This window comes from Camponotus vicinus, unplaced genomic scaffold (genome assembly GCF_025532165.1).
Source record: "Camponotus vicinus isolate PSW18456_S1 unplaced genomic scaffold, iyCamVici1.0 SCAF_5, whole genome shotgun sequence".
Classification (NCBI taxonomy): domain Eukaryota; kingdom Metazoa; phylum Arthropoda; class Insecta; order Hymenoptera; family Formicidae; genus Camponotus; species Camponotus vicinus.
The window spans coordinates 6940854-6955599 of record NW_028141977.1 but is presented as its reverse complement, the minus strand read 5'-3'; the positions used below and the strand labels follow the sequence as shown (position 1 = coordinate 6955599).

Here is a 14746-nt window from a genome sequence, read left to right as displayed (position 1 = left end):
TGCCCAAAAGCTTATCAGAAGATTTATGCTAAAAGGCTTATCTCTTTTCTGCCATTTAAAACTATTTTTAAAAAAACATATAGATATATATATAAATATATATATATATTACATTTATTTACTGTGGTTGCTAAGGACCTTTTTGGATTTTTCCGAAGATCTTTTTTTAAAAAAAGAAGAAGATATATCAGCCATTTTCAGGAATCTGATCGGCCATTTGTCTCCTTTGAACAAACATGGATAGAAGATTGGCACTAGAGAAACTTTCTTTTAAGGAATTGCAAATGGAAGTCCGGAAATTTGGTCTCAAGCCAACCCATTCAAGAGAAGGATGTATTGATTTATTAATGAATTTATTTGAATCTACCAATCAAGATTCTACAACGGGTATTCAAGTAACTCCTTTTCCTGATACAATTTCGGATTTTACGATTCAACAGGAGTCCAATTCTTCAAGTCATCAGGTAACGTCTCATTCTGTTCCAAATATGAATTTTCCTGAACACCATATTGTTCAATCTGAAGAAACTCCTCGTATTCCTGTTTCCTAACCCTTTTCTACCTCTAATGAAACTCCGAAATCTGTGCAATCTGAACCAATTTCTCATTTATGTACTCTGCTTTCTGAGCAAATGAAACAGCATCAGCAGATGATGCAACTTCTAACATCATTGGTCACATCACGCTCTACCCAACAAGTTCAAGTTAGTTCTCCTCCTTTAGCTTCACATCGTTCTAATACGGGAGGATCTGATCATACCACATCAACAAAAATATCTGTGAATACAGTTAATTTATTAGCTTCTCAGTTACCCGAATTTAGCGGTAAGGAGGACGATGATATCGAACTTTGGATACAAAAGGTAGAGCGAGTGGCGCATATTCATGGGGCTTCCCAGGACATGATGCTGTTGGTTTCTTCTAGTAAATTGGTAAAATCAGCTCGAAAGTGGTTTGAGCTGGGAACAGGTACGATGAATGACACATGGTTAAGTTTCAAGAATGCACTTTTGAGGCAATTTAAAAGAAAAATCCCTTATCAAATCATAAAGAAAATCGAAGCTAGAAAATGGAATTTTTCTCAAGAATCCTTTCACGATTATGCCCTAGAAAAATTGTCTTTAATGCAAAGTCTTAAATTGTCAGACAGTGACTCTATTCACTTTTTAATTGATGGAATAAATAATGCTGCAATTCGTGGTGCTGCGGCTGTTTTGCGGGCTAACTCTCTTGATGAATTTCTAGATGAGATGCATAAAGTCACACTTTCTTTTGGAATCCTCTTTAAGAAAGAATTTAGTTCTTACTCTAAGTCTGATAAAACACGAAATTCTTCAGGAGTCTCTTCACCGAAAGGAGATAAATCCGAAAAGGACCCAAAAGATGCTAAAGAGAATTACTGCGTCTACTGTCGCACTCGAGGACACATCAAAGCAAATTGTTTCAAGTTAAAGAGGAAAGAGCAACAACAATCTTCTTCTTCATCCTCTGCTCCAATTGCTGCAGTTGATCCTGTTGTACCAACTTCTTCAAACGAAAATTCATCTGAGGAAGTGTCATCTCCAGTGGCTACTGTATCTATTAAAGATAGTGGTAGAAGGTTAGATTTAAAAGATTCTATCATTAAGGTTAATTTATTAAACAATGTTCCCCGTTCCTTTCTTGCATTATACTGCATTCTTGCATTGATACTGGAAGTCCAGTTTCTTTCATTAGTTTGTCGGCTTGTAAAAAAATAAATATTCAAACAAATGATTTAATTAAAAGTTCTGTTAATTATCATTCAATTTCTGGAGATAAGATTCATATACTTGGAAATTTTAAAACTTTGATTTGTTTAGAATCTTTACCACATTTTAGAGGAAATGTAACTTTAAATGTTTTAGAGAAAGAAATAACTCAGACAGAAATAATTCTTGGTCGAGATTTTATTTCCGAAAATAATATCATGTTGTTTTATCATCCGACTAATAAGATATTAGAAAAAAGATTGAACATGTTTAATGAAATGGCCTTTGCAGCGGATATAGAATATGTTTCGCAAACACACAAGAATTCTTTGTATTCGGATTTAGAAACGGATTTTGGCCTTGATACAGATCAAAAAGTTATTAATATTTTGAATGAGATTCATGATATGAATGTTGACAAAATTAATGACGATTATTGTGTTAAGGTTGCGTTAAAAGATAATTCAACTTACGCCTATGCCCCGCGACGCTTTGCTTGGGCAGAACGACTTCAAATTCGAGACATTACGGATGATTTATTAGCTCGAGATATTATAAAACCGAGTACCTCTCCTTATTGTGCACGCGTTGTACCCGTTCGGAAGAAGAATGGTACATTACGTCTTTGCGTAGATTTACGTCCACTTAATGACCGTGTGATTAAACAAAAATATCCTTTTCCTTTAATCGAGGATTGTCTGGCTCGTCTTTCTGAAAAGAATGTCTTTACATTACTTGATTTGAAAGATGGTTTCCACCATATTAAAATACATCCAGATCACACTAAATATTTTTCTTTTGCAACTCCTGATGGACAATTCGAATACAAGCGCTTACCTTTTGGGTTTTGTGAAGCTCCGGCTGAATTTCAACGCAGAATTGTCCAAGTTTTACAACCTTTAATTCGAGAAGATAAAGTAATAGTCTATATTGATGATATCCTAATTCCATCTTTTTTCATTGATGAAAACCTAGTTGCTTTACGGGAAGTATTAATTTTATTGAAAAGATATTCTTTCCAACTTAATTTTTCCAAGTGTTTATTCTTGAGAAATACTATTGAATATCTTGGTTATATTCTTTCTCCTTCGGATATCACAATGAGCACTCGACATACTGAAGCTATTAAAAACTTTCCGCAACCTACAAAAAAAGTTCAATTACAACAGTTTTTAGGATTGACAAATTATTTTAGAAAATTTATTAAAAATTATGCTTTAATTGCTAAATCATTGCATAATTTATTAAAAAAGACCTCAGAGTTTAATTTTAATGAAAAATGTTATCAAGCTTTTATTTCTTTAAAGAAAGCATTAACTTCTTACCCTGTTCTACGCCTTTATAATCCAAATGCAGAAACTCAATTGCATACAGATGCAAGCTCTTTGGCTCTTGCAGCGATTCTCTTACAAAAACAGAGTACTGATCAATGGGCTCCGGTAGCATATTATAGTCAATCGACTAATGATGCAGAGTCTCGATATCATAGTTTTGAACTTGAGATGTTGGCAGTAGTTAAATCTATAGAGAGATTTCATATTTACTTATATGGAATCCAATTTGCCGTAATTACTGATTGTCATGCTCTTGTTTATGCTATAAATAAGGCTCACCTTAATCCGCGAATAGCCCGATGGACTCTCAGACTTCAATCTTATTCGTTTTCAGTTTCTCATCGTCCAGGAACTAAAATGGCTCATGTAGATGCTCTCAGCAGAATTGTAGCTTCTATTTCACTTTTGCCTCTAGAACGAGAATTGGAATTCCGTCAATTAAAAGATTCTTTTATAAAGGAAATTGCCTTGGATCTGGAAACTTCAGAAGATAATAAAGCAAAAGAAAAGTTTGAAATAATTGATGGACTAGTCTTTAAGAAGGGGCCAGACAAATCTCGATTTTACATCCCTGATTCAATGGTAAACAATATTATAAGAGTTTACCATGACAACATGGCCCATTGTGGCACAGAGAAAACCGTACAGGGAATTTTAGAAAATTATTGGTTTCCTTCCTTACGTAAACGAGTTAATCTATATATAGAAAACTGTATTACTTGTTTGTTAGCAAACTCATCTTCAAATTCTCGAGAAGGAGAAATGCAATTGACCGAAAGTCCGTCCATTCCATTTAATTATTATTCATATCGATCATTTTGGTCCCATCAATGAGTCCGAATCAGGTTGCAAACACATTTTTCTAGTTATTGATTCTTTTACTAGATTTACTTGGTTATTTGCTGTTAAGAATTTAAGTTCCAAAGAAGTTATTAAATATTTATCACTCCTATTTTCAATGTTTGGAAACCCCATGAAAATAGTTTCTGATAGAGGGACGGCATTTACTTCTCAAGAATTTGAAAACTTTTTAAAAGAAAAGAAAATTGTACATAGATTAGTTGCTGTAGCCGCACCTTGGGCTAATGGTTTAGTTGAAAGGGTGAACCGATTTCTTAAATCTTCTCTTGGAAAACTTGTAGATGAACCCCAAGACTGGCACAGCAATTTAGAGACATTTTAGAGATTTCAATACGTCTTGAATAATACTTTTCATTCTTCTTTAAAATCTTCCCCGTCAAAACTTCTTTTGGGATTCGATCAGCGAAATCATGAAGATGCTTCGCTTGTTGAATGCTTGAAGAAGATAGCCAGATCACATTTAAATCCTGATGAAGATAGAGAATCTTGTCGAGAAATAGCTTTAGACACAATAAATAAAATTAAAAATTATAACAAAATTTACTATGATAAAAGACATTTAAAACCTTCTACTTATAAAAAAGGAGATTATGTTCTCATTAAAGATGTAGTAAAATCAGGAGAGAGTAAGAAACTTAAGCAAAAATATAAAGGTCCTTACCTTGTGGCGAAGGTCTTAAACAAAAACAGACATGTTTTGACGGACATTCCTGGGTTCAACCTTTCATCAAGACCATATAATTCTATTCTTTTACCTGATAGACTTAAACCTTGGGTCAAACCTGTGAAAAGTGTTAACTCAGATTAGAATGTATCTTTTGTGCAAAATGGAATGAATCTTAAACTTGTTTAAATTTCTTCTAAGTTAAGCCAACAAAGTAAATGTAATTCTAATGTTTTACTTACTTTTAGGTTTAATGGTGTATACTCTTTTGTTGTAAAACTAAAATGTTCATATAACGTCACATATAGATTTAAATTTAATTTTGGATTTATAATTTTCTTTGTATTAAAACTTTCACTGTAAAACTCTTTTCACTCTACTCTATGTAAAATAAACCTTCGAATCGAACGTTCATTCAGAATGGCCGAACTGTAAGAAATTTAGTGTGTATTGCGTACACAGCCGTAATTATTTCCGGCTTTCTAATTGGTTGATCTCTCTGCGCAAATCTGCGCAGAAGGAATGCGCGGTACTTTTAAATCAGCATGTTGTCGCCAAGCAACAGATTATAACAAGAGGGAACATTTTTACCGATCCGCGAGTGTGTTGTTGTTGATCACGAACCGTGAGCGAGTTTGGACGCTTAAATTTTCCTTTCGTGCTAAATTAAATATCAATCTTAATGTAGTAGTTTAAAAGTTGCTTTTTCACTTAATAAAAATTGTCATTAAGTGTTTTCTTAAGTGTGTGTGTTATTCAAATATTTGTATATCAGAGATCCATTCTCTGATTGGTTTTAAAAACCTGACATCGAATTATCGAAGCGTTTTCGCGAGAAGCTCTCTTACAGTAATTTACTTTGAAAGGCGGAAATTCTTCTTGTGGATTACGATATATTGTATTATTTAATATATGCCGCTCTGCGATCTGTAGAGGAGCTGTATTCGTATTCTGTATTGTATCGAGACATTGGCTATGACTACCTAGCCAATAATTATTTCCATAAAGAAAGCCTGGTTTATATCCACCGCTAGAATCCAGCACTGAAAAATGTAGAAGAAGTAATGGTAAACCTGCATAAAAGGGGACTCTGCTCGTATGACTTTGACCTTGACATATGTTGTCAAGGTCATCCTCCTGAGTAACATTCCAAAGGTTTTAGCCGTCGGTCGTTGTTTATTAAAAAATTATAGACAAAAAAAGTTTTATGAATTTCACATAATTTTCGGACACCATATACAATAATAGATCTTGATTTTAATAAAAATAAGTGTTATAGATACAACATACATTTTACATCACCCCTGAGTCAGTGCGAAACGAGGTCTGTAATTGTAAAGTTCCACATAGATTTGCAACTTTCCATGCGAATCGAGAACCACTCCACACTATCTCTGAGTCAGTGCGAAACGAAATGTATTATTGTACGATTCCACATAGGTTTGCAATTTTCCACACGAAGCGAGATCCATTCCACACCACCCCTGAGTCAGTGCGAGAAACGAAGTCTATTATTGTACTGTTCCATATAGGTTTGCAACTTTCCACGCGAAGCGAGGTCCACCCCACACCACCCCTAAGTCAGTGCGAAACGAGGTCTATTATTGTACGATTTCACATAGGTTTACAACTTTCCTCGTAAAACGGGGTTCACTCACTCATGTTAGAATGCGTACACTGGTAATCATGAGTGGAGGAGATAACAGATGTGTGATACGGGGTGTACTTCGCTTTAGGAAAGTTGCAAGCCTATGTGGAACCGTACAATAATAGATCTCGTTTCGCACTGACTCAGAGATGGTGTGGGGTGGACCTCGCTTCGCGTGGAAAGTTGCAATCGTATGTGGAACTGTACAATTATAAACCTCGTTTCGCACTGACTCAGGAGTGGACCTCGCTTCGCGTAGAAAGTTGCAAATCTATGTGGAACTGTACAATTATAGATCTCGTTTCGCACTGACTCAGGGGTGGTGTGGGGTGTATCTCGCTTTGCATGGAAAGTTGCAAACTTGTGTGGAATCGTACTCTTTAATAAAGAACGGCCAACAGCTAAAATCTTTGGAATGTTACTCAGGGGTGCGTTCCGATTTACGCATGTAACGCATAGACTGCATTACTGTTGCGCAGCGCTCGAAATCGTTCCGTTTTATCAATGCGCATGAAGCGCTTTAATTATTCGGAACGGTGTGTGCGCATTCTATGCGCTAATACGATTTGAAAATGGTAAAGTAGTAAAAAAAATAAATAAATATAGAATAAAATAATAAATACAAATAAAATAAAAAAATAAATAATAAATATAAATAAATAATAATAAATATAAACATAAATAAATATTAATGTAGCGCTTTAGGTTCAGGCGTGTTCGTAATTCGCTCGTGGAAGGATTTGCAGAGGTTGCCGAGATTCTCGCAATCAATCGAGGCGATGTAATAATAGTTGGTTTATTCTGTACACTATATACAATTCTTTTTGGATTGTTTTTGGTGGCCCTTAAAAGGACCGTTTTGTATGCGGAGTTATAGCCGCTCTCTATACGTGATGTGTGGCCACGCTTTGGTTATTTTAAGGGACCCTAGACAGTTGTTATTGGCGTCTAGCGGGTCCGTCTGTGTGGCCGTGGTGTGACTCGGTGTTTCCCAATCGGAGTCGGATTGAGTGCTCTGCTCCGTGGTGTGAACGGTGCCGACTTGTGTCCCCCTGTGGACACGGCTTAATGGGACCGTCTGTGAGGCTTGGTCTGTTCGTGAACACGACGACGGCGGCAGCGGTGAGATTGCTACTGGAACGCTCCAAGGTCCAGTTGGCGAAGTGTATCTCCGTATGCGTATGTCCCAGACTTCGAGCAGGTACCGTGGTGGACGAGTAAATCTCGGTGGTTCCAGGTCTATCTTCTCCAGTTTCCAGGGCAGAAGCTGGAACGAGACCTTTTTCTCTCCTGCTGACTGGTTGGTGCAGGGTGCCCTGGGCGCCTCTTTCCACGGTGATCTGACCGGCCTTGGTGATCGGGGCGTCGAGAGTGGCCGTGGAATGTGACTCCTCCGCCGTGTAATGATGTGAGAGCGCGAAGCTCTACCACAATTAATTCCCGAGGAGGTATTATCTCCTCGTGCAAAAAGAACAAGTCTTGGCTATCGATATAGAGAGCTATGATGCTGTGCTATTCTCAAGCCGCGACTCGGTGTTCCGTCGTCTCGCGCGGTCTTATATAGCGAGGCTGCCGAATTTCACTTATGCGAAATGGTTTGCCCCTGCGGCCATCTGTCGGCTTGCCGCGTACCGAATCGCCTTAGGGCTCGCACCGCCGTACGCGTAGCGTGCGGTTCAGTAGGCGCTGAATGTGTGGTGGATCGTAGCCGCCACAATTAATAATAATAAATATAAATAAATAATAAATAATAAATATAAATAAAATAAAATAATAAATCAAGGTAAAATAATATATTAATATTAGCTTGGCTTGTTTCCTCCATATCATTTTTATTTAAAAACAAAGTTATTATTTCATTAGTTTCTTCAATTAAAACTGGAAATTCAGATAATTGTTGTTTTTCCATCGTCACAAAGAATCTGTTATCTGTTATTGCGTTCCGAATTACGCATAAAACGCATAGATCGCATAAACGCATCAACGCATCAACTGCCTCAAGTCGAGAGTAGAGGCAGTCAATGCGCTGGAAGGGTGCTAAGAACTTAGTACGGTTAGTACAATCTAGAGAATTCTCAGCGCTACTAAAGCGCTACCAATGCGCGCATTGGTTAAATCGGAACGATTTTCTATGCAGTCTACGCGCTTCATGCGTAATTCGGAACGCACCCTCAGAAGGATAACTTTGACAACATATGTCAAGATCAAAGTCATACGAACAGGGTCCCTTTTTATGCAGATTTACGATAGTAATATTAAAAATTGTATCCACAAAATTGTATCAAGAATGGAAACCTAGTAAGTTTAAATATTTTAATTGAAAATATTGTTGTACAAAATAGTTGTTTTAATTTTCAAAAATAATAACATTAAATTATAAAAAAAATAATATTAAGTTAAAAATTATTCTAAAAATTAAAATCTGAAAACTATAAAATAAGTAAATATAAGATAAAAAAATTTTAATTAAAAAAATTTGTCACTGCTAAGATAAATAAAATTGCCAATAATAAATTAAATGAAATGCTAAATTTTAATAAATTTAAAAAATACAATACTGTTGAGGATTAAGCCGAAGCAACAAATTGCGCATTACTAACTATCATATTTGGCGCGTCAGTGACGTATAGAGAGTCAAAACCGCTGACGAATCGCGAGCTCTATCCATGCCGTCACCTCGCGCCTATCGCGCCACATCACTACGCCACTGGCGCCCAATCGCTGGCGACCACCGCGAGTTGCTTGACAGAGGCCCGCGATAACAATTTTGCCCTCTGATAATGTTCAAAACGAAAAGTCATAAAAATAAAAACTATAATAGGACGTCCGCTACTCTCGGGAAGGATCCAGATCTTTCTCGAAGAAAGAGCCTATATAAACCGCCGTCAAAAAGATCGAGTGGCCTTTTTCAAAAGTTCTGCTGCTAAGCTCACGTATTCTCGTTGCTCGCGACTTTAACGAATTTTCTGATCCGTTGCTTGCGGAGTGGTAAATCGGCTGCTCGCTGATTTAGCTTGTGATTTATTAGTAGTTTTCTTTGTACATACTTATCGTTAAATTAAACTGTGACGTTATATATATTAAATGCAAAAGCGACTCCGCTGACTATTCTGTCTCCATATTCGACTCCTCTCATCTCATTCGCCTCCTCGTGCTCTAAGCTCTTTCACAACGAGCTATCTCGAACAAATACCAAATTTTTAATTTGTTTTTTTTAAGTTCGGTGATTATATGTTCAATTGTGCTGTTGATAATGTCTTTTTATTATATTTGACCATTAATTTCTAACGACTCATGACATGACATCTTTCTTTGTCTTTATTGCCTAGTTTACATTTAATATATTATAATTTGGGAAACTATACACAGGAATATTTTTTTTAACATTAAAATTTCAAATATAAAGACGGAGGCATATGGAACATTCGCGAACCGCACAAAATGCTAATTCAGGGAGCTATGCGAGGAAATTTAGGAATTTCAAAAATGCAAGAGAAGAGTTTCGATTTTGAACCGTCTTTGTCTAATGCTTGTAACCGCCATGAAGAAATCGCGATGTTCATGTATGTTATGTCACTAAGCGATTCCCTTTAAAATTTTAACCGAAACCGATATAATAAAACCGCCTACAGCGAGCAAGCGATCGCTAATTATCAGTTCAATTTTATGGGCAATCATTAATTATTTATTAAAGCAGTTATTAATTAAAATCTTGTAAGTTATAGAATTTTAATTTATAACTACGAACCGCTTTATATCAGAGGCTAAACGACAAATATGTGATAAGGAAAGAAAACAAATAAATCTTCGTACCGTATGTATGTTTAAAAATATATGAATATATTTTTCAAAATAAAATTACAAACTACAAAACCACTATTTAGTGAGCTTTTAAAGGGGGCAACTCATGTAACAGGTCGAAAAAATCGATTTTTTTAAATACTTAAATCAATAATATATCATCTGAAAAATGTAATCCTAAAGTTTCAAAATAAAATTCGAAGTATTAACGATACTGCAGACACGTTTGTACTTGCGCGTCTTGTTTGTGCTTGAAAGCCGGAGAGCGCACAGCATGTTCCTTGTTTCCTTTCGCACAATATTTTCAACAGACAGTCGACGACTTACGTTGGTTAGATTTTCATGTTTAAGATTATGTAGATATAATAATAATAGGCACGAAGCTTTGCTTTTCAGCGTCAGTGTCCTTTGATTCTCGGCTTTTATGGACATATTTTAACATCGATATTTTGCGTGAAAATATATCAAAAAAGTGAAAAAAAGGAAATATATCACATGTTTAAGCCACGAAAAAGAATTTTTAGAGTGTTGATTGAGAATTGATAAATGAGATTTTTTGCAGTGCAGATTTTTCGCCGATTCGTTCGACGAAGAGCGGACAGAAGTATCGCAGCGAAAGCATTACAAAAGAGGCGTATAGCTTGCAGACAGCAACAAATCGAGCAAAATGAGTTTTATAAGGAAGTAGACGGTCTACTATATAATAGAATCTTGGCCTGGAATCGCAGAATAGCCATAAGTTCACAAACACTATTACGTTTTTGTTTCGAGAACTTTAAACGCGTTTTTCTCAAAACCACTTTTTTCAAACTGGCGTGCAGGATAACTCAAAAACTATTTGATCAATCGTAATGTCCCGATGCATAGATAATTAAATTGTAGATAATTAAATTCCTCTCTGGATGAACCTATTTATTTTATGTTTTGATTTATTTAAACAATTTGTATTGCATAATTAAAAGCAAAATTTTTCGTAAAAATCGAAACTTTTTTTCAAAGTCGTATTTTTGTTAATTTTGTATCTTTTTTCAATAAATTTAGATTCATTTATAGCGTAATTTTATTAAGAAAACAAAAAAAATTTTAATTTCGCTCTAGGACAAAACCAATAGGCTCCACCCTGCACGCCGATTAGCAACTTCAGAGCCGAAGCCACGGAGAACTAATTTTTATAGTTCGAAAAAAAAACGAGTTTTTTCTAATTAAAAATATTTGTTGTACTTTTTAAATGTGTATTAAAACATAAAAAGTGTTGAAGAGATTCATCAAATTATTTATTTTAAAAAAATTCACGAAAATCATCTAATTTTCGACCTGTTACATGAGATGCCCCCCTTAAAGGATCCAAAAGCTACGGTCGAACTCCAATGGAATAGCGCCCTCATCTAAGCGTAACTAAAATTACCGATAATACCGACAATTTTAGTTCCACTGTTATCGACATAATGTATTATTTATGCATATGAAAAATAACAATTTAAGTAAAGGATATAAGAAAGTTCTAACTCAGGTCCTCTCAGGGGAGGGCGAGGCGCGCGGGGAGATGACATCACACGGCGCGGGATAGTGACGTCACGCGCGGGGAGGGAGAACCGGGGTAGATGAGGGGTCTGGGAGGTGGAGGGAGTCCGCGAGGACCCGCGATGCGGCCGCGTGGGAAAAGGACGGCGCGATGCGTGTGAGAAGGACAGTGCGAAGGTACGAGAAGGACAGTGCGAAGGTGAGACAAGGATAGTGTGAAAGTAGGACAAGGATAGTGCGAAGGTATGAGAAGGGCGACACAATGCATGGGGCAAGGACAGTGCGAAAGTGGGAGAACGATGACGCAAGACGATGCATAGGACGACGCAAAGGTAGAGAGGATAAGGCGAGATAAGAGAGGGATAGCGCGAGGTAAGTATAGCATTGGAAAAGGACGGCGCATAGGTGTGTGAGAAGGATAGCGCGATTAGACCGCACGGCGTAAGAGAGAGATAACGCGATTAGACCGTATGGTGTAAGAGAGATAGCGCGAGACTTAGGCGTAAGTGAGAAAGATAGCGCAAGGGAGAGGGGCGTAAATAATTATACATTTTTTTTCTCTTCGAATACAAAATATAAGTTTATTTAAAAACGTGTATGAGTTTTACATATTGTGTGTGTGTGTGCTTAATATTAAAAAAATTATATAAAATATGATAATATAAAAATATAAAAAATATAAAAAATTGAAAACATAAAGTGGTTATAAAAATAAAAGGATAAAATGATTATTAAAATATAATATTCCATACCAGTGCCGCGCCTGAAACAGGAAAAATGCTACATTAATTTAATCTTAATAATTAAAAAATAAAATTTGATACTTACATTGGTATCCTACTACACCTTCTCCTCCTCGTAGGCTTCCTGGTAGGGCTTCTCGTAGGGCTCCATCCCGAAGAGCCGCCGCAATTCGAATACGTCTTCGTATACAATTATCCGCGTTCTCGCGACCCTCCGGGGAGTCACCCCACAAGTCGTCTAAATCAGCTCTTTGATAATATCTTCTATCTCTTATGTGTTTTCTATGTTCTTTATATTGATGAACACATTAATTTTCACTTCATGCTTAAACTGTGTAATAAAATTATTATAAATTTAACAATACACACACAATTTTTTTTACGAACACTACTCACCTCACACATACAAATCACTTTGAATATAACGATAAAGTTTATTTATAAAGTTTTCTTTCCAATGTGAATACTCATATTCTAGTACAGGTTCGAAAAGACGATCCATTTTTTTTCAATTCTTCGCATTTGTTCACTGTTATCTCGCTCGAGACTTTAGGGTGAGAATGTTATGGTTAGGCGTCACATAGGTTCAAGACTGTAGAGTAGGGGATACATTTTATCAGATGTATCGCTTTACAAAAACACAATAATATAAAAGTTCCTCAAAACTCTCCGCATCACTATCAAACCAGCAGTGAACAGCTATCGAACGATCGTCGAACAATATTGATCGACTGTTGAATCATTATCAACTCCTGATCAACCACTATCGAACCACTATTGTACTTCTATCGAACCACTATCGAACCACTATTGTACTTCTATCGAAACTCAATAAACTACTATCCAACGATATAAATCAACCACTTTATACGTTTAAATACATTTATAGAATCTTTAATTAAATAATATCACAACAATGGATCTGAAAATACGTATAGAGGAATGAAGGCGCATAATCATCCTTCTTTGAGATGACAATAACAGTGCGATGGAAAAATCGAACACTAAACAAATGTCGATAATACAATATGTGCGCGATCGAGAAGTAGGCATACGAGATATGCGTAAGCAACATTTCATCAAACAAGCCGAAGTTACTATGTATGAAGATGATTATACAGAATGGCCCGATCATGTACAACGGAAAATTTTTCGTGAAATTCGGAAGACGCATGTCTCAATGAAGACTCTCATTTCGTAGCGAACGTAAAATTACTCGATTCATAATCTCAGAAAATGTTTGGATGTACCAATGTATCAAACGCCATACTGGACAATATTGTAATCAAATATTTAAATATAAGGACAATGTTTGTAGATATCAAGGTGTCGATTACGGTTGGGTAGATAAGTGTAGCAATGACTGCGAATACACGCCGTGTATAAATATACGTATCCCAACGGATATAAATCTAACGTACATAGACTTGATACTCTGGGATGATTTTGATTATAATATTAAATACGATGATTTTAGAAAATTGATTGCGGGTAATCATCATAAGTTATTATTACACGTAATATGATATTGTACAAAATGTATATCTCATAAATGTAAATGTCCACCCGAAATTACATATAAAAAAAGTATGTAAATAAAGAGAAGCAGCAGGGAGAGAACGCACAGGTAATTTTTCCTAATATAATTGTAAAATTAATTAAAATATTTAAGTAATTAATTTTGATGATTTTTGCAGGAGAATGTTTCAGGAGAGACGAGAAATCAGAAGTAGATCAGAGTGTAGATCAGAGTATAGATCAGAATGTAGATCAAGATGTAGATTTTGATGAACTAATCGCATCCCTATAACGGAATAAAACTTTTAACTTTGTTTTCAATTTTTATATTATCATTACTATATTATCATTATATTATATTATATTATCATATCAAGCGACGCGGCAGCGTCGCGACGCCAAGTACATAAAAAACAGGTCCAAGCATTGAGTTGAGAGTCACTGTTCTCGACGCGGCGCTACCAAGTACCTTATCCAGAATTTCGCGTCAAGTAAACTTTCGGTTAAGATATTACAGAAACTAAAGCCGTAATCAAAAATCTAACGACACTTTTATGATATAATATGAATACAAGCTTTCGATTGCGACCTGTTTGAATAAAATCGGTGCAGTCAATCCTGAGAAATGACGATCGAATATCAGAATTGTGACATTTTTCGTTTTTCTCTTCCTTTTCCAGGTTCAGACTCACGTACATAGCTCGCACGCACACACGCAAAGCGAGTTTGTCCCTCAAGCGGCGTTCATACCGCTGCGTATACGATTATTGCTTCGATATGTACAATGCTTTAAGAGACAAAATCATATGTGTGCATGTGCGTACATACGTGTGATATGTATGTGTATGTGTGTACGAACGTATGAAAGATAAATTTATTAAAGTGTAGTGCGGAATAGTGTAACAAGGAAGAGAAGTGACACGTTA

The 14746-nt window shown here is 35.9% G+C and overlaps 2 protein-coding genes across 2 annotated transcripts in view; one reads left to right on the top strand and one right to left on the bottom strand.

The window, feature by feature from the left end:
* The window catches only part of LOC145972363 (uncharacterized), a 72446-nt gene that overhangs the window by 43052 nt on the left and 14648 nt on the right, over window positions 1–14746 (bottom strand). Inside the window, exons 3-4 of the mRNA XM_083100921.1 lie at window positions 7280–7661; window positions 5444–5632 (exon numbers count right to left, since the gene is read on the bottom strand). Of these exons, the coding sequence (XP_082957047.1) occupies window positions 5444–5632; window positions 7280–7661 (571 nt within the window). The remainder of the gene's footprint in view (window positions 1–5443; window positions 5633–7279; window positions 7662–14746) is intronic.
* LOC145971798 (uncharacterized) lies at window positions 633–4843 on the top strand. The gene is made up of 4 exons (XM_083099856.1): window positions 633–1600; window positions 1768–2647; window positions 3038–3646; window positions 4838–4843. The coding sequence occupies exons 1-4, from the start codon at window positions 633–635 to the stop codon at window positions 4841–4843; spliced, it is 2463 nt and encodes an 820-aa protein (XP_082955982.1).

Bases quoted from the DNA above. Each gene is read 5' to 3' on its own strand.
- LOC145971798 (XM_083099856.1), top strand. From the start codon at position 633: ATGAAACAGCATCAGCAGATGATGCAACTTCTAACATCATTGGTCACA. The intron at 1,601-1,767 runs GTTAGATTTAAA...TTTAATTAAAAG, and splicing joins ATTAAAGATAGTGGTAGAAG to TTCTGTTAATTATCATTCAA. The intron at 2,648-3,037 runs GTAATAGTCTAT...ATTTCTTTAAAG, and splicing joins CTTTAATTCGAGAAGATAAA to AAAGCATTAACTTCTTACCC.